The sequence below is a fragment of the Nasonia vitripennis genome, chromosome 5, assembly GCF_009193385.2.
Source record: "Nasonia vitripennis strain AsymCx chromosome 5, Nvit_psr_1.1, whole genome shotgun sequence".
Lineage (NCBI taxonomy): Eukaryota > Metazoa > Arthropoda > Insecta > Hymenoptera > Pteromalidae > Nasonia > Nasonia vitripennis.
Window position 1 is genome coordinate 2,175,517 of NC_045761.1, and position 15,406 is coordinate 2,190,922.

A 15,406-nucleotide genomic window follows, 5' to 3' on the forward strand; every position below is an offset into this window, starting at 1 on the left:
TTATCGTTTGGCGCGAGCATTCTTTCCAAAGCGAAGGACCGATGGAGAATTCCACTCGCGCATATCGGGCCGCTTCTCGGAAAAATTACGACACGAAAATCAACCGATTCGTCGCGCTTACAAATCGAGGCTGCGATAAAAAAAAAAAAGCCAACAAACGCCTCGGGATAGCCGACACCGCATCAGGGCAACTGCCAGTGTCTCTGGGCGCAATCGATTTTAAACACAGAGCTGTAGACGAGACGCGAGCGCGCGCCCGCCGATGGTAAATTGACAATATGTCGAATGCAGGCGACGACTGTGCGCGCGCGCGTGAATGCCTCCGGGCGGCTGGAACTACTCTCTTTCGTTTGATAATTGGGAGCGGATCGTCCTTTTGCTCTACAACGCCCAGCGATGAATTAGACCTTCAGCACTCGTCGATGCATCATACGCCCGACGTTTCGAATCGCGAGATCCTCCTTTTTTTCATAAAGCGATCCTTGAAAATGCGAAATCGCAGCGTGTCTTTGTTAGGTTGTTAGCTCCATTCAATGTTCTCCAATTTGTGGGAATTTGTGTTTACAAAGTTGGGAAGCGCTCGCCGCGCGCAGAGCATAACAGACACCGGAATACCTGGGCTGCCAGCTCCTACGTGGCTGCAGCGCGATATAGTCATGTGTGCGCGAGCGCGCCACTCGAACCATTCGAATATGCGTACGAATGTCCCCGATGTTTCGAGTGCTTCGCATTTTCTTATAACGTTCGTTTGCTCGTCCAGCTTTTTTGCAGGCTGAGCGCGTCGGGTTTCGAAGCGCGAGGCGTTATATCGTGTATTATGCAGGCTCGGAGCTTCTGAGAAACATCAGAACGTATGTGAACACCGATAGAGCTATTCGTATACAATATCCATCGCGGAAAAACAAGCCATGGATGATTGATATCGCGCACAAAGCATTACCCCCGAATCGGCAAATTCCTACACTAGTTGCACCATCAGCGGCAAAACAGGCCTTCGAAATTCCATCGCGTTGTAACGCTCGAAACGAAAAAAAAAAAAACGCATCCGCGATCCGAAGCGCGGCGGGATGCGTACACGCGCTGCATCGAATATGATTTCGGAAAATCGAAGCCTGCCAGAGTACAGCACAGCGAGCTGGCGAGTTATTCGACTCGTTGCCGAGCGGAATGCGAGATATGGTCGGCACTCGGCTTTCCTCGCAAATGAAGCACTCGCGGAGAGTCGAGAGCAAGTGGCCACCCTCCCCCCCCCCCCACTCTGTCTGTCTGTATACGCGCAGATATTATACAGCGGGCGGTTTCGCGCGGCTATATTGAACCACTCGCGCTCGTATACGCGCCGCTGCCGTCTAATGAAAGCATGCGCGAGTGCCTAATTTCCCCGACGCTCTGTGCAGTGTATCCCCCCCTCTAGAATGTAATAATTTTACCTGCTCTCTCGCTCGGTCTTTCGGCGCGTGCGGCTCGGTGTATATAGGGGCTTCAAAGAGGTGCGCTGCGCGTGCGACAAGAAGACGTGGGCGAAAGGCACGTGCTAAGGAGGGACGCGCGTGCGTGCCGCTGCGAATACGAGAAAAAATACTGCAGGTATACTCGAGATTATGCGAGTCGACGGGCCGTGTATTAATTTCAGGGTTTGATATACATCGTTATATATAAATTTCTGGCTTATAGCGATTCGCTGCAGGTATAACCGCCCCTGCGAACTTGCGACTTTCCTCTCTTCTTTGCCGCTCCATGCAAAGCTCCGTCGGCAGCGGCGGCAACACCGGTTCACTCAAAGTTTAATTAGTTTTTAGAGAAAGAGAGAAGAAGGAGAGGAAGAGAAGAGTTCCGGAAGACGAAGAGGGTCCGCGCGCGCGCGCGCGCAGGCCGGACACACGCTGTAAAAGATAGCAGCGCTGCTTTCGGCAAGTTGGGACAATTTCATCCGGGAAGTTTTTCAATTTTCCCGTCTTACGCCCTCGCGGCTGCCGCAGCAACTTTGCCGCTCGCTCTCTTTCTCTATCCCCGCCGCGTGTATACAGCGGTATGTAGCCCTTATTGCATATTCCTCGTGAGAGAGCTTGCGAGGTATGCTTTGTTTTTCCAAATATACGCGCCGTCGGAGAAAAGTGTACACATAGCGCGCACGCGAGAGAGACTTTCATTAAATCCCACCGCCGCCGCCGCGCGTCGGACATAATTACTCGGAATCAACAGTAGCAGCATCCTCCTTGGGATTCTCCCCCCCCCTCTCTCTCTCTCTCTCTCTTTCCAGCGTCCGTCGAGCTTTTCCGTCTTCGTTCTCTCTTTTCGGCCGCCCTCGCGGCTTCTTCTTCTTCTTCTTTATCTCTCTGCGGACCTCGCACACCGAGAGAGACTCCTAATGGAAATTGATTACCGCGCGAGAGCAGGCGATATCTAAATCATGTTGTAGCTCTCCCTCGCTGCGCGCAAGCTCTCCCCCCCCCCCCTCTTCGCCCAGCGAGTATAGGTGTATAGCTTGACGCGCGCGACACTCGGGTAAATAACGGACCCCCCGAGTTTAGCTACGCCGAAAATTCGAAGGAAAAACCTTACGCTGCGGCAAATCCGGCCCGCAAATCTGTCTCGCGATCCGCGCGCATCTTTATCAGCGCCGCGCGCCGCGATCGTAAATAGCCGCGAAGTCTCTGCTACTGTGCGCTCGATCCTGAATAACGAGAGACTCGCGCGTCACACAGCGGAAAATTACGAGGAGAGAGAGAGAGAGAGAGAGAGAGAGAGAGAGAGAGAGAGAGAACGAGAAATGTGAAACAAGCGGCCTGTACGTGCGCTCGAGCCTCGAGGGTCTTAGCAGATTATCTATATACATACACGTGTACCGCGATGTGAGAGCGAAGAGCGTTTTAAAACTCGTCACAAGTGGATTTCTCCGGATGAAGTTCCGACTTACTGCTAGAACGTGGCGAGATTTACCGCATCGCGAGTCCGAGGCGCCGCAGATCAGCGCTCGAGATTTATCGCCTCCTTATTTGCGCATGTATATGAGAGAGCCGAGCGACTTGGCTTTGAATTTTTATCGCGCGCCGCACCGAGATCAGAGCTTCGGGACAAATTGGACTAGGCGAGAAAGTATTGGACTAGATCCGGCAAGTTTTTCGAAAGAGATATATGTCCAGTATATGCGCGCGGTGGGAAATTAACTCTCCGCACTGCTGAAGCCAGCCCTCGAAGCGCTTTAAGTTACGCCCCTGTGATCGATATATAACAACGCGTGTTTACGAGCGACGCCTCGGTCAGTCATTCGGCTTAATTGCGGCCACGAGCCGCGATCGCGTGCGATGCTCTTCTTCCTTTTCTTCTCTTTACCCGCGTCGTGTGGCGCTGTGTATTCTGAAAGGCCGTGCATTAGCGCCGTTAAATCGACTCACACTCGCAACAATGCGCCGGCGATGATTTTTCAGATTTTATGGGCCGTTCGACGGCCGGTTACGACGAGTGTAATAGTCGATCGCGGGAGTAATTTTGCGGAAAAGCGACGATTAAAGCGAGCGAAAAAGTACAGCCGAAAATGAACCTGCAGCCTCGGCTCTATATACGCACGGATATCTTTATATATAGAGCTGCTCGACTAGACGTCGGCGCCCTTGTGTCATGGGTCAGCTCTACCCCTCCCCGCATTGGATTACGAGAGCCCGTGCGGAGGGAAAAATGTAATATAAAAGGCTTATCGGCTAAGCCGTTAATATGTTGTGCGTACGCAGGACGAGCGCTGCGCCGCGCGTAATCTATAGCCCATATACCTATTTATACACATCCTCGTGCGGCCGCCCCGGACATATGTCCCCCCGTGATCTTAGGCGCGTTTTACGCGTGTAAAACACGTTTATTCGCCGCTGCTATACTGCCAGTGCACGATGGACTCATTTGAATTTAGGGGCTTTCGCTATGTATAGCGCAGCGGTTATTCGGCCTCGAACGTTTTTTCTCTTATTGTTTTGATAATCGAGCATCGGTGATCGAATGCAAAAAGAGTCACGCTGTCTGTCTCGGCGAATCAAAGTCAAAGTCCCGTGCAAAGCTTCCGCCCTTGCAGCATTCCTCGAGCGATTTCCAGAACGACGCAATGAAATTCTGTGTACAACAGGGGCGGGGGGGGGGGGGGCTCGACACACCTACTACCAGCTCGACGGTCTTAGACCCATAGTATACAGCGCGACACGTGTCGGCGCGTGGCCCAAAACTAATTGAGATACTCGGGGGCTTTACACTGCCGGTGACGACGACGCGAGCAACGTCATCGGCAATTGAATTTCCCTAATCTCACGCTGGGCGCGCGCTGATTTTATCTGCGCTTCGCTATACACTACGGGCTTGTTTGTTTACGCGCCGTTTCAACGCCTCGTCGCTGCGGAGTCTAGACCGAGGCGCTTTTTGTATAAATAGCCGCGCGCGGTGAATGATTGAAAGCTGCGATTATTGATACACTATCTGCACTGCGGTTATACCGGATGCGGCGGAAAAATGCATAACCCGAGCACACACCGGCCGTCTTGCCGCGAGACATAAGCAGGATGCGAGAATAATGACGATCCTTTAAAAGTATAGCCGTGTTTCCGAGATCGCTTTCGGCCCGGCCATTAATCTGAAAAACAGACACCGAAGCGCAATATCAATCAATGATCCGCGATGTACGGAGCGAGAGGAAAAAATTTATTATATAAAGCTAAAACCACCGTCACATCAGGTATAACGTAGGGGACAGACGAAAAAGAGAGAGAGAGAGAGAGATGAAAAATAAAAAGACAGCTCGCGCCCCGTAAAAAGTGAATGAGTCGACAGCCCTATCACTCCCGCCGTGACTTTCGGGACGCGCGCTCGCGTTCATATAACCGCCGCCGCTTCTCGATATATAGGCTGGCTGGCTGGCGCAGTGATCCGGACAGTCTGCAGTTAATTTAGAGGCCATTTCCTCTGTAAATAGCCAATAAAAGCTCGCTTCCCCTTGCGAAAGAGCCAGAGCGCAGCGCAGAGAGGGAGCTGTGTATATCCGCGCGCCGAGAACAGACCGAGCGAGAGAGAGAGAGAGAGAGAGAGAGAGAGAGAGAGAGAGAGAGAGAGAGAGAGAGAGAGAGAGAGAGAGAGGAGATTGCAAAGTGGGTGGAGCGGAACTCTAGCTCGCGCGCAATATTATAAAATTTAATGTCCTGGTTTACGGCCGCTCGCTGTATACTGTATCGCGAGAGCGAGCTGCCTCGATATTTACTGGGCCGATCTTAATTCTCGCGTTTCCAGCGGAGAAAATTCAATCTCTCGATTCGGCGACTTCGAGTTTAATAACGATAAAGGATAAAAATCGCCGAGTCGAGCTGGCTGTAGGTATGGGTGTACGAAAAAGAAAGAGTGAGGAGGAAGAGATATGTCCTGCGCAGGCGGAAGACAGAAAGAAAACAAAGACGCCGGACGAATCCGGAGCGAGGGACTGGATATGGAGCTGAGAGAGGGCTGAGTGAAGAGAGAACCTCCTCGGATCTCAGTGGCCCGCGCTCGAATAAGAGCTTCGCATTTCGGTGTATAAATACAACGCTGCCAGTTGGGAGGAGAGATTCTTCTTATTTTGGAAACGGCTGATTATACGAAGCGATGAATGAAAAAAAGATCCGATATAACCCACTTTTTATGCAATTACTCGCGGGGGGCGGGGGGGGGGGTTGAAATTTTCGATCAATATACAAGCGCGCGCTCGGCTGCATACCTCGCCTTTGCGGAGCGGCATATCAGCCCACGCGCGCAAGACAGTGTGCGGGTATAGCACCGGCAGAAAGCGAGATAAAAGCGTTGCAACAGCAGCAGCGGCAGCCAGAGACGAGGGAAAGTGAAAGAGCGAGAGGGAGCTGGATAGCAGCGAGTGAGAGAGAGAGAGAGAGAGAGAGAGAGAGAACGAGCGAAGCTCGGCGTCACCACGGAAATCAAGAGTAATGCCAACACGAAACTGCACTACCCCGCGCCGTCGTGCCGCCCCTATACGCCAACCTGTAGAGAGACACTGTATGAGAGCGAGAGAGAGAGAGAGAGAGAGAGATTCGGTCCCTTCGAGCTGCTGCTGCTCCGAGCACACACACCAGCTAGGCACGTTATGTACATAGATATATACGTTGCGCTCCGGCCCATCCACCCCCGGGGAATAACCTCCTGGCCGCCTCTCTCTCTCTCTCTCTCTCTCTCTCTCTCTCTCTCTCTCTGTACGAGCGCGAAATGCTGTACGCCGAGAGATACATATAGTGAGAGAGAGAGAGAAAGCTTATACGGAGCTTCCCGAGACCGGACTGAGAGAAAGAGATTTGGAAATTCTCGCTTCTCGCATGAGCCTGATTACGCTGATTGGAATATCATCGACTGCGCAAAAATTTCACGAACCCGCGTAATTCGGCGAGATTACCGCGATGATGGATCACGGGCCGCATCTCCGCGTCATCAGCGGCCTGCGTCGCTGTCCATTACTATATACCGGCACTCGCGAGATGAAAGAAGAAAAAAATTCAACGGAGCCCACTCCGCGGAAAGTTGAGTCGCAAGTAATCTCGATAAATCAAAGTTTCGAGGAGGAACATCGAGCTATACACACAGGTACACGTATATATATATAGACGGAGCGCGAGGGGCGATGATCGGCTGAGCCTCTATAAAGATCGCTCGCGCGCGCATGATATCGGTGTCAGAGAGCTGCTCCCTCTGTGTGTGTCTGTGTGTGTGTGTGTGTCTATAGGATCGAGAAAGTGGACTGGCTGCCTCCCAAATCCCGGCGCCGCGAGAAATGCGCCCATTCGTATGATCGGCCGCGCGCGCCTCGTCTCCCCCGGGAGCTATGCCGAAACGTCTTTTAATATACACTATATCTTCAATGAGCCCGAGCTGTAGCGGGGATCGCCCTCCTATATAGACACCTACTCTGCGCCGATGCGCGTGTCTTGCAGGCTACGGATAATTTTCGCTGTTCTTTTTTTCGCGGCTAGATTTTCGAATCGCCCATTTCCGCGTATATACAGTTTCAATCAAAGCGATCGCGGTTTGCGAGACTAGTTCGAAGAATAGGCAAATCGAACTGGAAAACAAAAGACAAATGAATGAATAAAAATCGAATTCCAGGATCGAGTGGCACTCGTGACCGGCGGCCGAGCATGCAGAAGCGCGAGCGGGGCAAGGTGTGTGTATATATATATATACACGTATACAAGCGCGCTATATACGTGCAGGCCACAAAATGGATCTCGTCTGCTTATATTGCGGCAGATTAAATTAATTCCGGCAAATTAATTGGTAGTTAAGATGTTTAGCCTTAAGTGAGAGAGTCTAGTTTCCCTACTCTACCCCTCGGGCTTCTCTCTCTCTCTCTCACCCCTTTTCCTCTCGCTTACCCTCTCCCTCTCTGCGATGCGTAAGTACTCACTTTCGTTTTTCACTTGCTCTCTCCCGTATTGTCTTCTCGTCGATTGGTCGCAGAGGTCTGCTATGCGATTAGCGGATTAACCGATGTCCATTAGACTTGTTTATCGCTTGATTTGCCGATTAGTTGATGACCTTACAATGGAATCTGGAATTTCCGGAAATTCTATTGGCTTTCGTGCGACGTTTCTTCGCGTAAGTACACGACTGCGTGTTTTTTTATCGGAAATTTTATAAATTGTTGAGATTTAGATCATTGATACTGTCGAATTTTTACGATCGTGCTTTCTGTTGAACAATCGATCATTTCCTTCCAATGAGATTAGCGACGATTAGAAAACATTATCTTCAGTGATGAAACGCTTGTCACTTGAATATCGAGCTGTTTGGCCATCTTCTGATTTTTTCTGCGCCTCGGTAATGAGGAAATCGACATTCTCGCTGCTTACCTCTAAACGGTATAGCGTACGCGCTGAAGCTGATAATTCAGAAAACTGTACTCGCGGTACATTTTCATCGGCTGCTGATAAGTGGGAGTTTCGCAATAAACGAACAACGTTTTAGTATGTTAAATAAATAATTATTTATTTACAAAGTTTATAAAAGAAAAATGACGATACAACGCAGATAAATTAACATTTGCTTCTTAGGCCACAAGTTTTTTTATTACCTAATTGATGGCTTCATAATATACTATGCATACATTTGTTCGTTAACACATCAATATAGCTGTATAGTAAGACACATTTTGATTTTAGCAAGCACGCGCGTGTACAACAAGATTGCAAAAAAATAATCTTTTCGAATATACGTAACGGGTAGTCGATTCACAGAATTGACATTGGCACTTTCGATAACACACGTTTATGCTTGACATATATAGCAATAAAATATTATAACTCTCTTGAGATTCATTAAAAAAAAATGGACGGTACTCTTGTACAGTTAGGAACATTTCATATTTAGGCGTATATACTTTCATATTTGTTTGCCAACCGATACCGATGTAATCAAACACGTGCAACCGTTGTTTCAATATAAAATGTGATTTTGCGTAATAAAATGAAAAACATAACAAGAGATTCTGGTTTTGGAAATCTTGAACAATGAATAAATGCGAAGTGTGATGATGAAGTTTTAAAGCGAACAATACTGACTTAGTTGATCAAGGCAAGAAGGCACTTTTTGTAGTGTCCAGAACAATCACCCTGCAAGTAAAAAGTATACCACGTTATTACTCCGTCTTTTTAAATTGAGCAATTGAGACGATCGATAATGTATCAAATTTCTTACCGAGATACAGTCTTCCAAACTTTCACCATACATCTGCTGGAAAACTTGCTTGATTTCTCCCATATCTATTTCGGAACGTGTCACAACTAATCGAATAAGACGTCGGTCATTGGTGCCAGCACCTTTCATACTCTTATAAAGTTGTTCAGCAAAGAATCCAGCCCGATTTTTCACACACTTTACGATAGCAAGCAAGCCTTTCTTGACATCGCCAGAAAATTCATTCTCAATAGCCTGCTCGATATCGTGACCAGTAATATTTTGATACTCTGCAAAGATTTGTCTCAATTGAGCAGCATTTCTTGAAACAAGAATTGCATTGAATACTGATTCATCCGTTCCAAAACGAAGCTCTCCTGTAAATGAAAAAAAAATGTATATTAGAGTTTGAACCATTCCAATCGACTAAGAACCAATTAATGCGCTGAAAAACCAACCAGCTTGAAGAAGTTCTCTAGCATCATTTGCTGCAGCAGCAGGATCAACTTCAAACGATTCGTCTCTGTTAGCACAACAAAGTGAAACCATAAGTCGCTCAAAGTTTCCAGAAGTGTCTGATCTCAATTCTTCCTCCAAAGGCGTTCCATACACTAAAATATTTTAAAATACATTCTGTGAGTATAATTTTATAAAAAGAAACATAATAGCAATAAGAAGCAATATGAACTTACTAGCTTCGTAAGCTTGCTTAATCACGCGAATCTCGTGATTTGACATGGTACACAGAACTTCAATGAGAACACATTCATCTGTACCAATGCCACTCATGGCGTCGTGTAATTCCTTGGCATAGTATTGTGGTAAAGGTCTCATCATAGCTACAAGCAGCTTTTCAAAGTTTCCAGAAGTTTCGGATTTAAGATCCTTGACTAGTTCCTATTTAAGCAACATAACAGTTATTTTTTCAATATTCCAACCATCAAAAGTCTTTTTATTATTAAGTTAAAATAAAATTGGATACTATACCTTTCCATACAGTGTCTTAAACTGTATTTCAATCTCTTGACGTTGCAAGTTTGTGCGATTGGCCAGAACTTGAATAAGAGCCTTTTCATCAGTTCCAAAACCCTTCATTGCTTTTCGCAGAATCTCAGCATCAGCTCTTGGATCAAAGTCCGGTGCAGCGACAACTGTCGGAGAAAGCTGGAACAAGAAAATAATTCATAAGTGAATTTATAATGAAGAAAAAAATTTTTTTAAATCTATAATGAATGTAAAACGATTTGATGGGACAGCTGTTATTTCAATTCATCAGTTTTATTCAATGTTGGTGATAAATTTAAATGACGTGAAAAAAGAAACAGATGTGATTACTAAAATGGTTAATCTTTTCACTCAAACTCTCTCTGCTCTCACCTTAGCCTGAGCTGGAGTCTTTCGAGGGGCCGCTGCACTATATGGTGCAGATCCTCCATAACTAAAGCTTCCTCTATTACCCTGACCCCGAGAATAGCCTCCGCCCTGGTAAGGAGAAGAGCCACTATTTTGCATAGGAGGCACAGTAGGATCTGGTCTTTCTAAGCCACTTAAATTAGGATACAAGCCTGATCCAGAATTATAGCTGGGATTGTGTGGCTGTTGCGAAGGGTATGGCTGCTGTGGCTGAGACATGGGATGAGATGGATACGGTTGTTGATGAGGTGGTTGTGAAGGGTAAGACTGACGCTGTGGTTGTGATGGGTATGGTTGCTGAGGCTGGGACATAGGGTGAGATGGATAAGGCTGCTGTGGTTGCATGGGGTAGGGCTGGTGTTGTGGTGGTTGTTGTGGAGGATATGTTTGCTGCTGTGTTGTGGTCATGTGACCATATCCAGGATGTGAAGGAGGGAAGCTTTGGCCAGGATAAGGCATACTGCTTTGAGGTAGCGGCATCGACTGTCCACCCATGTTAGGGTATGGCGATGACTGTGGTGGCTGGGGCTGTGACTGGAAGCTAGTTGGATATGGAGAAAAAGGCTGAGGCATTCCAAAAGATGTTGGTGGCTGGGAGTAGGGCGGAGCACTAGGGGGAGCGGAGGGTGTTCCTGGAGGAAGTCCGAAAGAGGTCGGTGGTTTTTGTCCTGGGAATGGTGCCACTGGTGGGCCCTTTTGTTCGACAGCGTCAAGGAGTGCAAAAAAGTGCAAAAATAACAATGAGTAAATTTTCACACAAAGCATAACTAATTAGAAAAGTTGTCGGTATCTTTTTTTATTTCTATAGAGCATTAAAGTAACTCACAAATGATTTCTAAATATACTTCTACAAACTATTGAAAGATCAATGTTCCATTCTATAATCTATGTTAAACCCGACTTGATCTGAACACAAATTTGAATATTTAAAATACTCACTTGGTATCCGTAACTCATGATGATGACCGTCTTCCTTCTCTCTGGGTGTATTACAAAGCAATCTGCAACAAATCAATTCACTTTATTTACACTCAGCTTTACGCAACCTTAACGCGAAAGAATGAAAGCGCGTATACGAGATCGAAATAACGCGAAAAATTCGAATTAATACTCTTAAGTAAGACACTTCGATAAGAGCACAAAAAATAAACTGCGCGTCACACCCAGCTGGAAAAAACCCGTACTGTATAAGTATAGTACTGTATCAAGTGAGGCTGAATTTCGCAATGCGGTTAGTACAACGCGAAATAATAAAACACAAGCTGCACCAGCGCGTCGTATCGTCGCGACGTACGTCAAAAATTCAACGTTGTCCGCAGTCTATATGCACACACGTTGATGCTCACTGCTACAACGAAAATGTACTCAAACGCAAATTAAGTAGGTATTTACAGTTCTTCGAAGGTAGCGCGAGAGCTGCACTGCACACTAGCGCGTTCGCAGAGTCAATGACGAATCGCAGTTGGCCGCGCGGCCTTATATTAACGTCGGAGTCGAAGATATATGCCTACGAACACACACGCTGATGCAAGTGTATAAGTACCCCCGGGTACACAAAGACGTCAGAGCGTTCAACCGGTGAAGAAACGAGCGGCTTTCTAAATATACACCCGGCTTATATCGGCTGCTCTGGGAATCTCCGCGTCACGTGACTCCGCCGAAAGGTGAGTATATATGCGTGTGTGTACGATCGAACTGCGTTTAAAAATAGCTAAATATACGGAGAACCGAGAGTTTCTCACCTGATTACTTATTGTCTCGTTACCGGCAATCCGTGGGTTAGCCAAACGACTGTTGCGCGCGAACTACACTGATAGACTGCAACTCGCGTAATGCCACGTCATCGCGAGCCGCTAGGAAACCTTTCACGCTGGAGCGGGAAGGAGTAGGGGGAAATCCACAGGGAGGAGGAGAGAGACAGTTGGAAATACCTTGTATCAGGACCGTCGCTGATGACGGGAAAACATGTATTGCGTGTCCGCGCGCGCATTGTTGATGGAAGTGTGTTTTTTCTTTCGCCGCACTGTTGCGAGACGGGAACATTTTTATTTTCCCGTGTCTATCATACTGGCTTAAATTTTCGCAATTTTTCATTCGACAGATAAGCGGGTCTTTTGCTAGTTAAAATTCATGATAATTGTGCCGATTAGCAGTGTCATATTAGACATTTTGATAGTGTCTTGACAACTCGGTCTTTATCTACTGGCACACGAACCGTTATGCTGTGAGCAATTAAAATACGTGAACTGTAGTATAATAAACGGAAAATATTATAATGTAATTAGGCTAATGAACTCGTCGCGGGAAAATGAATCAGAAAGTAGTATGAATCATGCACATTGCATCAGAACGTAAACAAGATACTGCGCGGATTCATCGAGGAAGAAAGTCGAAATCGATTTCCGAACAGATTGCGCGTGATTTCAAATTATTCGAATGCAAATAGAAGCGAGATATTCAAACCGACACAACGTGTTCAAACAAAATGACAAATTCCAGCGCGAGCGTACCATAATAATAAAGATGTAAATGTAACCGCGAAGCCTCACACAAAACCGTAATAAGGAAGACTCCAAAAATAACGATTAATCATCGAAAGCGTAGCCTATTAAGCAAAAAAACACACCTGTCGCACAACGTGCATCAGGCCTACTCCGATGACGTAGAGTCGCGCGAGATCCAGCCGTCACGCGTGGTCTCCCAACGTACACGTATATATACATTCTTGGAATGAGAGCGCGCGTCATCGACTCCATCTTAATCTTCAGTCCAATCACCTGCATCTGCAGTATACGTACATAGGCATTAGTCATCAGACTCATCTCAGACTTCGAATCTCGCGCGGTTTTTTCGCACATATAGACATAGCGCAGATCGTCGAGCTGACTCGCTCGTCTATTTTTGCCAATTAATGCATCGATGTGTTGTCGAGTGTGTGCAAGTCTATTGTAGGTGTGCTTTATTTTGCGCGATTGTAAATATAGCGTACTAGTGCAGACGCATGAGGTCACCCGGTAAATTTGACGCGTTACCCATACATACTAATGCCAACTTAACTTAATTAATGCGTCGACGCGTCGCGTGTCGTCCAAATGTCGCGTGATAAGTTTGTCGTTTTCGAGAACATTAATGCGATGCCCTATCTGGCTTGTTAGCCACGCTTTTAATTTGAGCTCGTTACACGGTATTAGGAAGATATATCAAGATTCAAGATTCAGTAGCTTAAAAAAATGTCGAAGATTACTTGGATAATTGTTGCCTTGTATTGTGCTACAGGTAAGAAATACTCACAAATAATGTACCTATTGCATTTTAGAAAATATTTGTGTGGTACAACAAAATAATTAAATATTTTGCATTATTCACAGTCATCGCTCAAGACTGCAAACCAGTCAATTTTGGATCCGACAGTATAGTTTGCGAATGCAACTCCACATATTGTGACAACTATCCCGATCCTAAACCACCAAGTGAAGGCGAATTCATATGGTATGTCACGAGTAAAAGTGGACAGAGACTTAATCGCACCGACGGAAAAATTGATAGTCGACCTAAAAATGGATTAACGGTCCGTATCGATTCCAATAAGCTGTATCAAAATATGGAAGGATTCGGCGGTGCTTTCACTGACTCAGCTTGTATCAACATCAAAAGTCTTAGTCAAGAAACTCAAGACAATTTAATGAAGTAAAGTCTTCTGATTAAGTAAATCGATAAACATTTTTAAACGTTCAATATCATTAAAAAATTCGATTTTAGTTCGTACTTTAGCACGAACGGAAGCAACTACAATTTTGGTCGCGTGCCTATAGGCGGGTCAGATTTTTCTACGAGACCTTATTCTTATGATTCTACCCCCGGTGATAAAGAGTTAAAAGATTTCTCACTTGCCAAAGAAGACACCGAGTATAAGATCCCGCTTATGCAAAAGGCCCGGAAAATTAACCCATCCCTTCGCTTTTTATCAGCTGCGTGGACTGCACCACCATGGATGAAGAACAGGAAAATATTTGTAGGATTCAGTAAGTATAATTGATTTTTTCCTATAATTCATTCACGAATTTCGTAATAACCGCTATTCTCCTAATTTTATAGGTTATTTGTTAGAAGAATATTACCAAACTTACGCAGATTACATTGTTAAGTTTTTAGAAACATATAAAAGTTACGGACTGGACATGTGGGCTGTCTCAGCGGGAAATGAGCCATTCAATGCATTGTTGCTCATTTTTAGCAAAATAAATAACATGTTTTGGTCACCAGGGAATGCCTGTAAATGGGTCATCAACAATTTAGGGCCTAGCATAGAGCAATCGAAAAGTAATAATACAATTATCCTTATGCTTGACGATAATAGAGTAGCGCTACCTTGGTACATGGTTGACGTAAAAATTTGGCATAGCGAAGCTCTAAAATACGTTAAGGGTATTGCCGTGCACTGGTATACGGATACTGTTATTCCTGCAAGTGTACTTGATTTAACTCATGATCTCTTGCCAGATAAGTTTATTTTGATGACAGAGGCTTGCGTAGGTGAGTGTACAAAAATGTTTACGAATATTTATCCATTATTTGCTTAAATACGTTCACGACAATTCAATTCGTTTTCAGGTGATCGCCCATGGGTTTATCCCAAAGTTAATTTGGGATCGTGGCAACGTGCGGAAGAAATAGTAGATAAGATCTTTGAGGTCTGTATGACAATTTGTTCATACGTATAAAAAGTAAAATCTAATTTGTTTGATGAATATTCTAGAACATAAACCATCATGTAGTCGGTTGGGTCGATTGGAATCTGGCCCTTGATCTTCAAGGAGGGCCAAATTGGGTAGATAACTACGTTGATGCCCCGATAATCGTTGATGATGAAAAAGATGTCTTTTATAAGCAGCCAATGTACTACGTAACGACTCATTTTAGTAAATTTGTGCCTCGCAATTCTGTCAGGGTACACACTAATAGTGAAGACAAGAATGTTATAGCAACAGCGTTCAAGACTGGCGATTATAAAGTAATTGTTCTTTTGTTCAACAAGTAAGTATTTTTTATAAAATTAGTGGTTGAGGCATATGAGGTGACAGTATAATAAATTTCATTACCTTTTTTAGAAGTAACAAAAAGAAGAGTATTTCGATTGTAGATGAAAAAGTTGGCAGCATAAACGTGGAATTGACTGAAAATTCTGTACATACAATTTTGTACAATTATGATGCATAAACATAAAAATAAATTTCCTATTTTTAAATAATAGTTGAAAGTTGCTTATGTGTACGATAACTTTTTCAAAGCGAATTTTTATTCCGTCTCAGTAAAC

At 45.4% G+C, this 15,406-nt stretch overlaps 2 protein-coding genes across 15 annotated transcripts; one reads left to right on the forward strand and one right to left on the reverse strand.

The window, feature by feature from the left end:
* Positions 1-7,970: 7,970 nt before the first annotated feature.
* Anxb11 (annexin B11) lies at positions 7,971-11,926 on the reverse strand. Of its 13 annotated transcripts, none has more exons than NM_001159990.1 (8): positions 11,835-11,926; positions 11,032-11,093; positions 10,057-10,785; positions 9,667-9,843; positions 9,372-9,576; positions 9,138-9,290; positions 8,701-9,056; positions 7,971-8,615 (listed from the first exon to the last, which is right to left on the reverse strand). In NM_001159990.1, exons 2-8 carry the CDS (start codon positions 11,047-11,049, stop codon positions 8,565-8,567), a joined length of 1,689 nt encoding a protein of 562 aa, NP_001153462.1. In that variant the 5' UTR covers positions 11,050-11,093; positions 11,835-11,926; the 3' UTR covers positions 7,971-8,564. The 13 variants fall into 13 exon arrangements, with proteins under 13 accessions (NP_001153462.1, NP_001153463.1, NP_001153464.1 ...); XM_031931623.2 differs by lacking the exon at positions 11,835-11,926 and adding an exon at positions 11,387-11,540 and having other exon boundaries at positions 7,972-8,615; XM_032600070.1 differs by lacking the exon at positions 11,835-11,926 and adding an exon at positions 11,361-11,540 and having other exon boundaries at positions 7,972-8,615.
* LOC100122982 (lysosomal acid glucosylceramidase) lies at positions 11,535-15,342 on the forward strand. 2 transcript variants are annotated; one of them, XM_031932577.2, is made up of 8 exons: positions 11,535-11,756; positions 13,284-13,368; positions 13,461-13,779; positions 13,852-14,114; positions 14,188-14,625; positions 14,704-14,783; positions 14,849-15,126; positions 15,201-15,342. In XM_031932577.2, the coding sequence occupies exons 2-8, from the start codon at positions 13,323-13,325 to the stop codon at positions 15,307-15,309; spliced, it is 1,533 nt and encodes a 510-aa protein (XP_031788437.1). In that variant the 5' UTR covers positions 11,535-11,756; positions 13,284-13,322; the 3' UTR covers positions 15,310-15,342. The 2 variants fall into 2 exon arrangements, with proteins under 2 accessions (XP_031788437.1, XP_031788436.1); XM_031932576.1 differs by lacking the exon at positions 11,535-11,756 and having other exon boundaries at positions 12,088-13,368.
* The last annotated feature ends 64 nt before the right edge of the window (positions 15,343-15,406 follow it).

What these genes read in the sequence shown, in the direction of transcription:
- LOC100122982 (XM_031932577.2), top strand. Translation starts at nt 13,323, where the DNA reads ATGTCGAAGATTACTTGGATAATTGTTGCCTTGTATTGTGCTACAG. An exon ending in GATGACAGAGGCTTGCGTAG is followed by an intron (nt 14,626 to 14,703) that starts GTGAGTGTACAA and finishes ATTCGTTTTCAG; the next exon opens with GTGATCGCCCATGGGTTTAT. An exon ending in ATTGTTCTTTTGTTCAACAA is followed by an intron (nt 15,127 to 15,200) that starts GTAAGTATTTTT and finishes TACCTTTTTTAG; the next exon opens with AAGTAACAAAAAGAAGAGTA.
- Anxb11 (NM_001159990.1), bottom strand. An exon ending in AGACTCCAGCTCAGGCTAAG is followed by an intron (nt 9,844 to 10,056) that starts GTGAGAGCAGAG and finishes TTCTTGTTCCAG; the next exon opens with CTTTCTCCGACAGTTGTCGC. An exon ending in TAAGCAAGCTTACGAAGCTA is followed by an intron (nt 9,291 to 9,371) that starts GTAAGTTCATAT and finishes AAAATATTTTAG; the next exon opens with TGTATGGAACGCCTTTGGAG.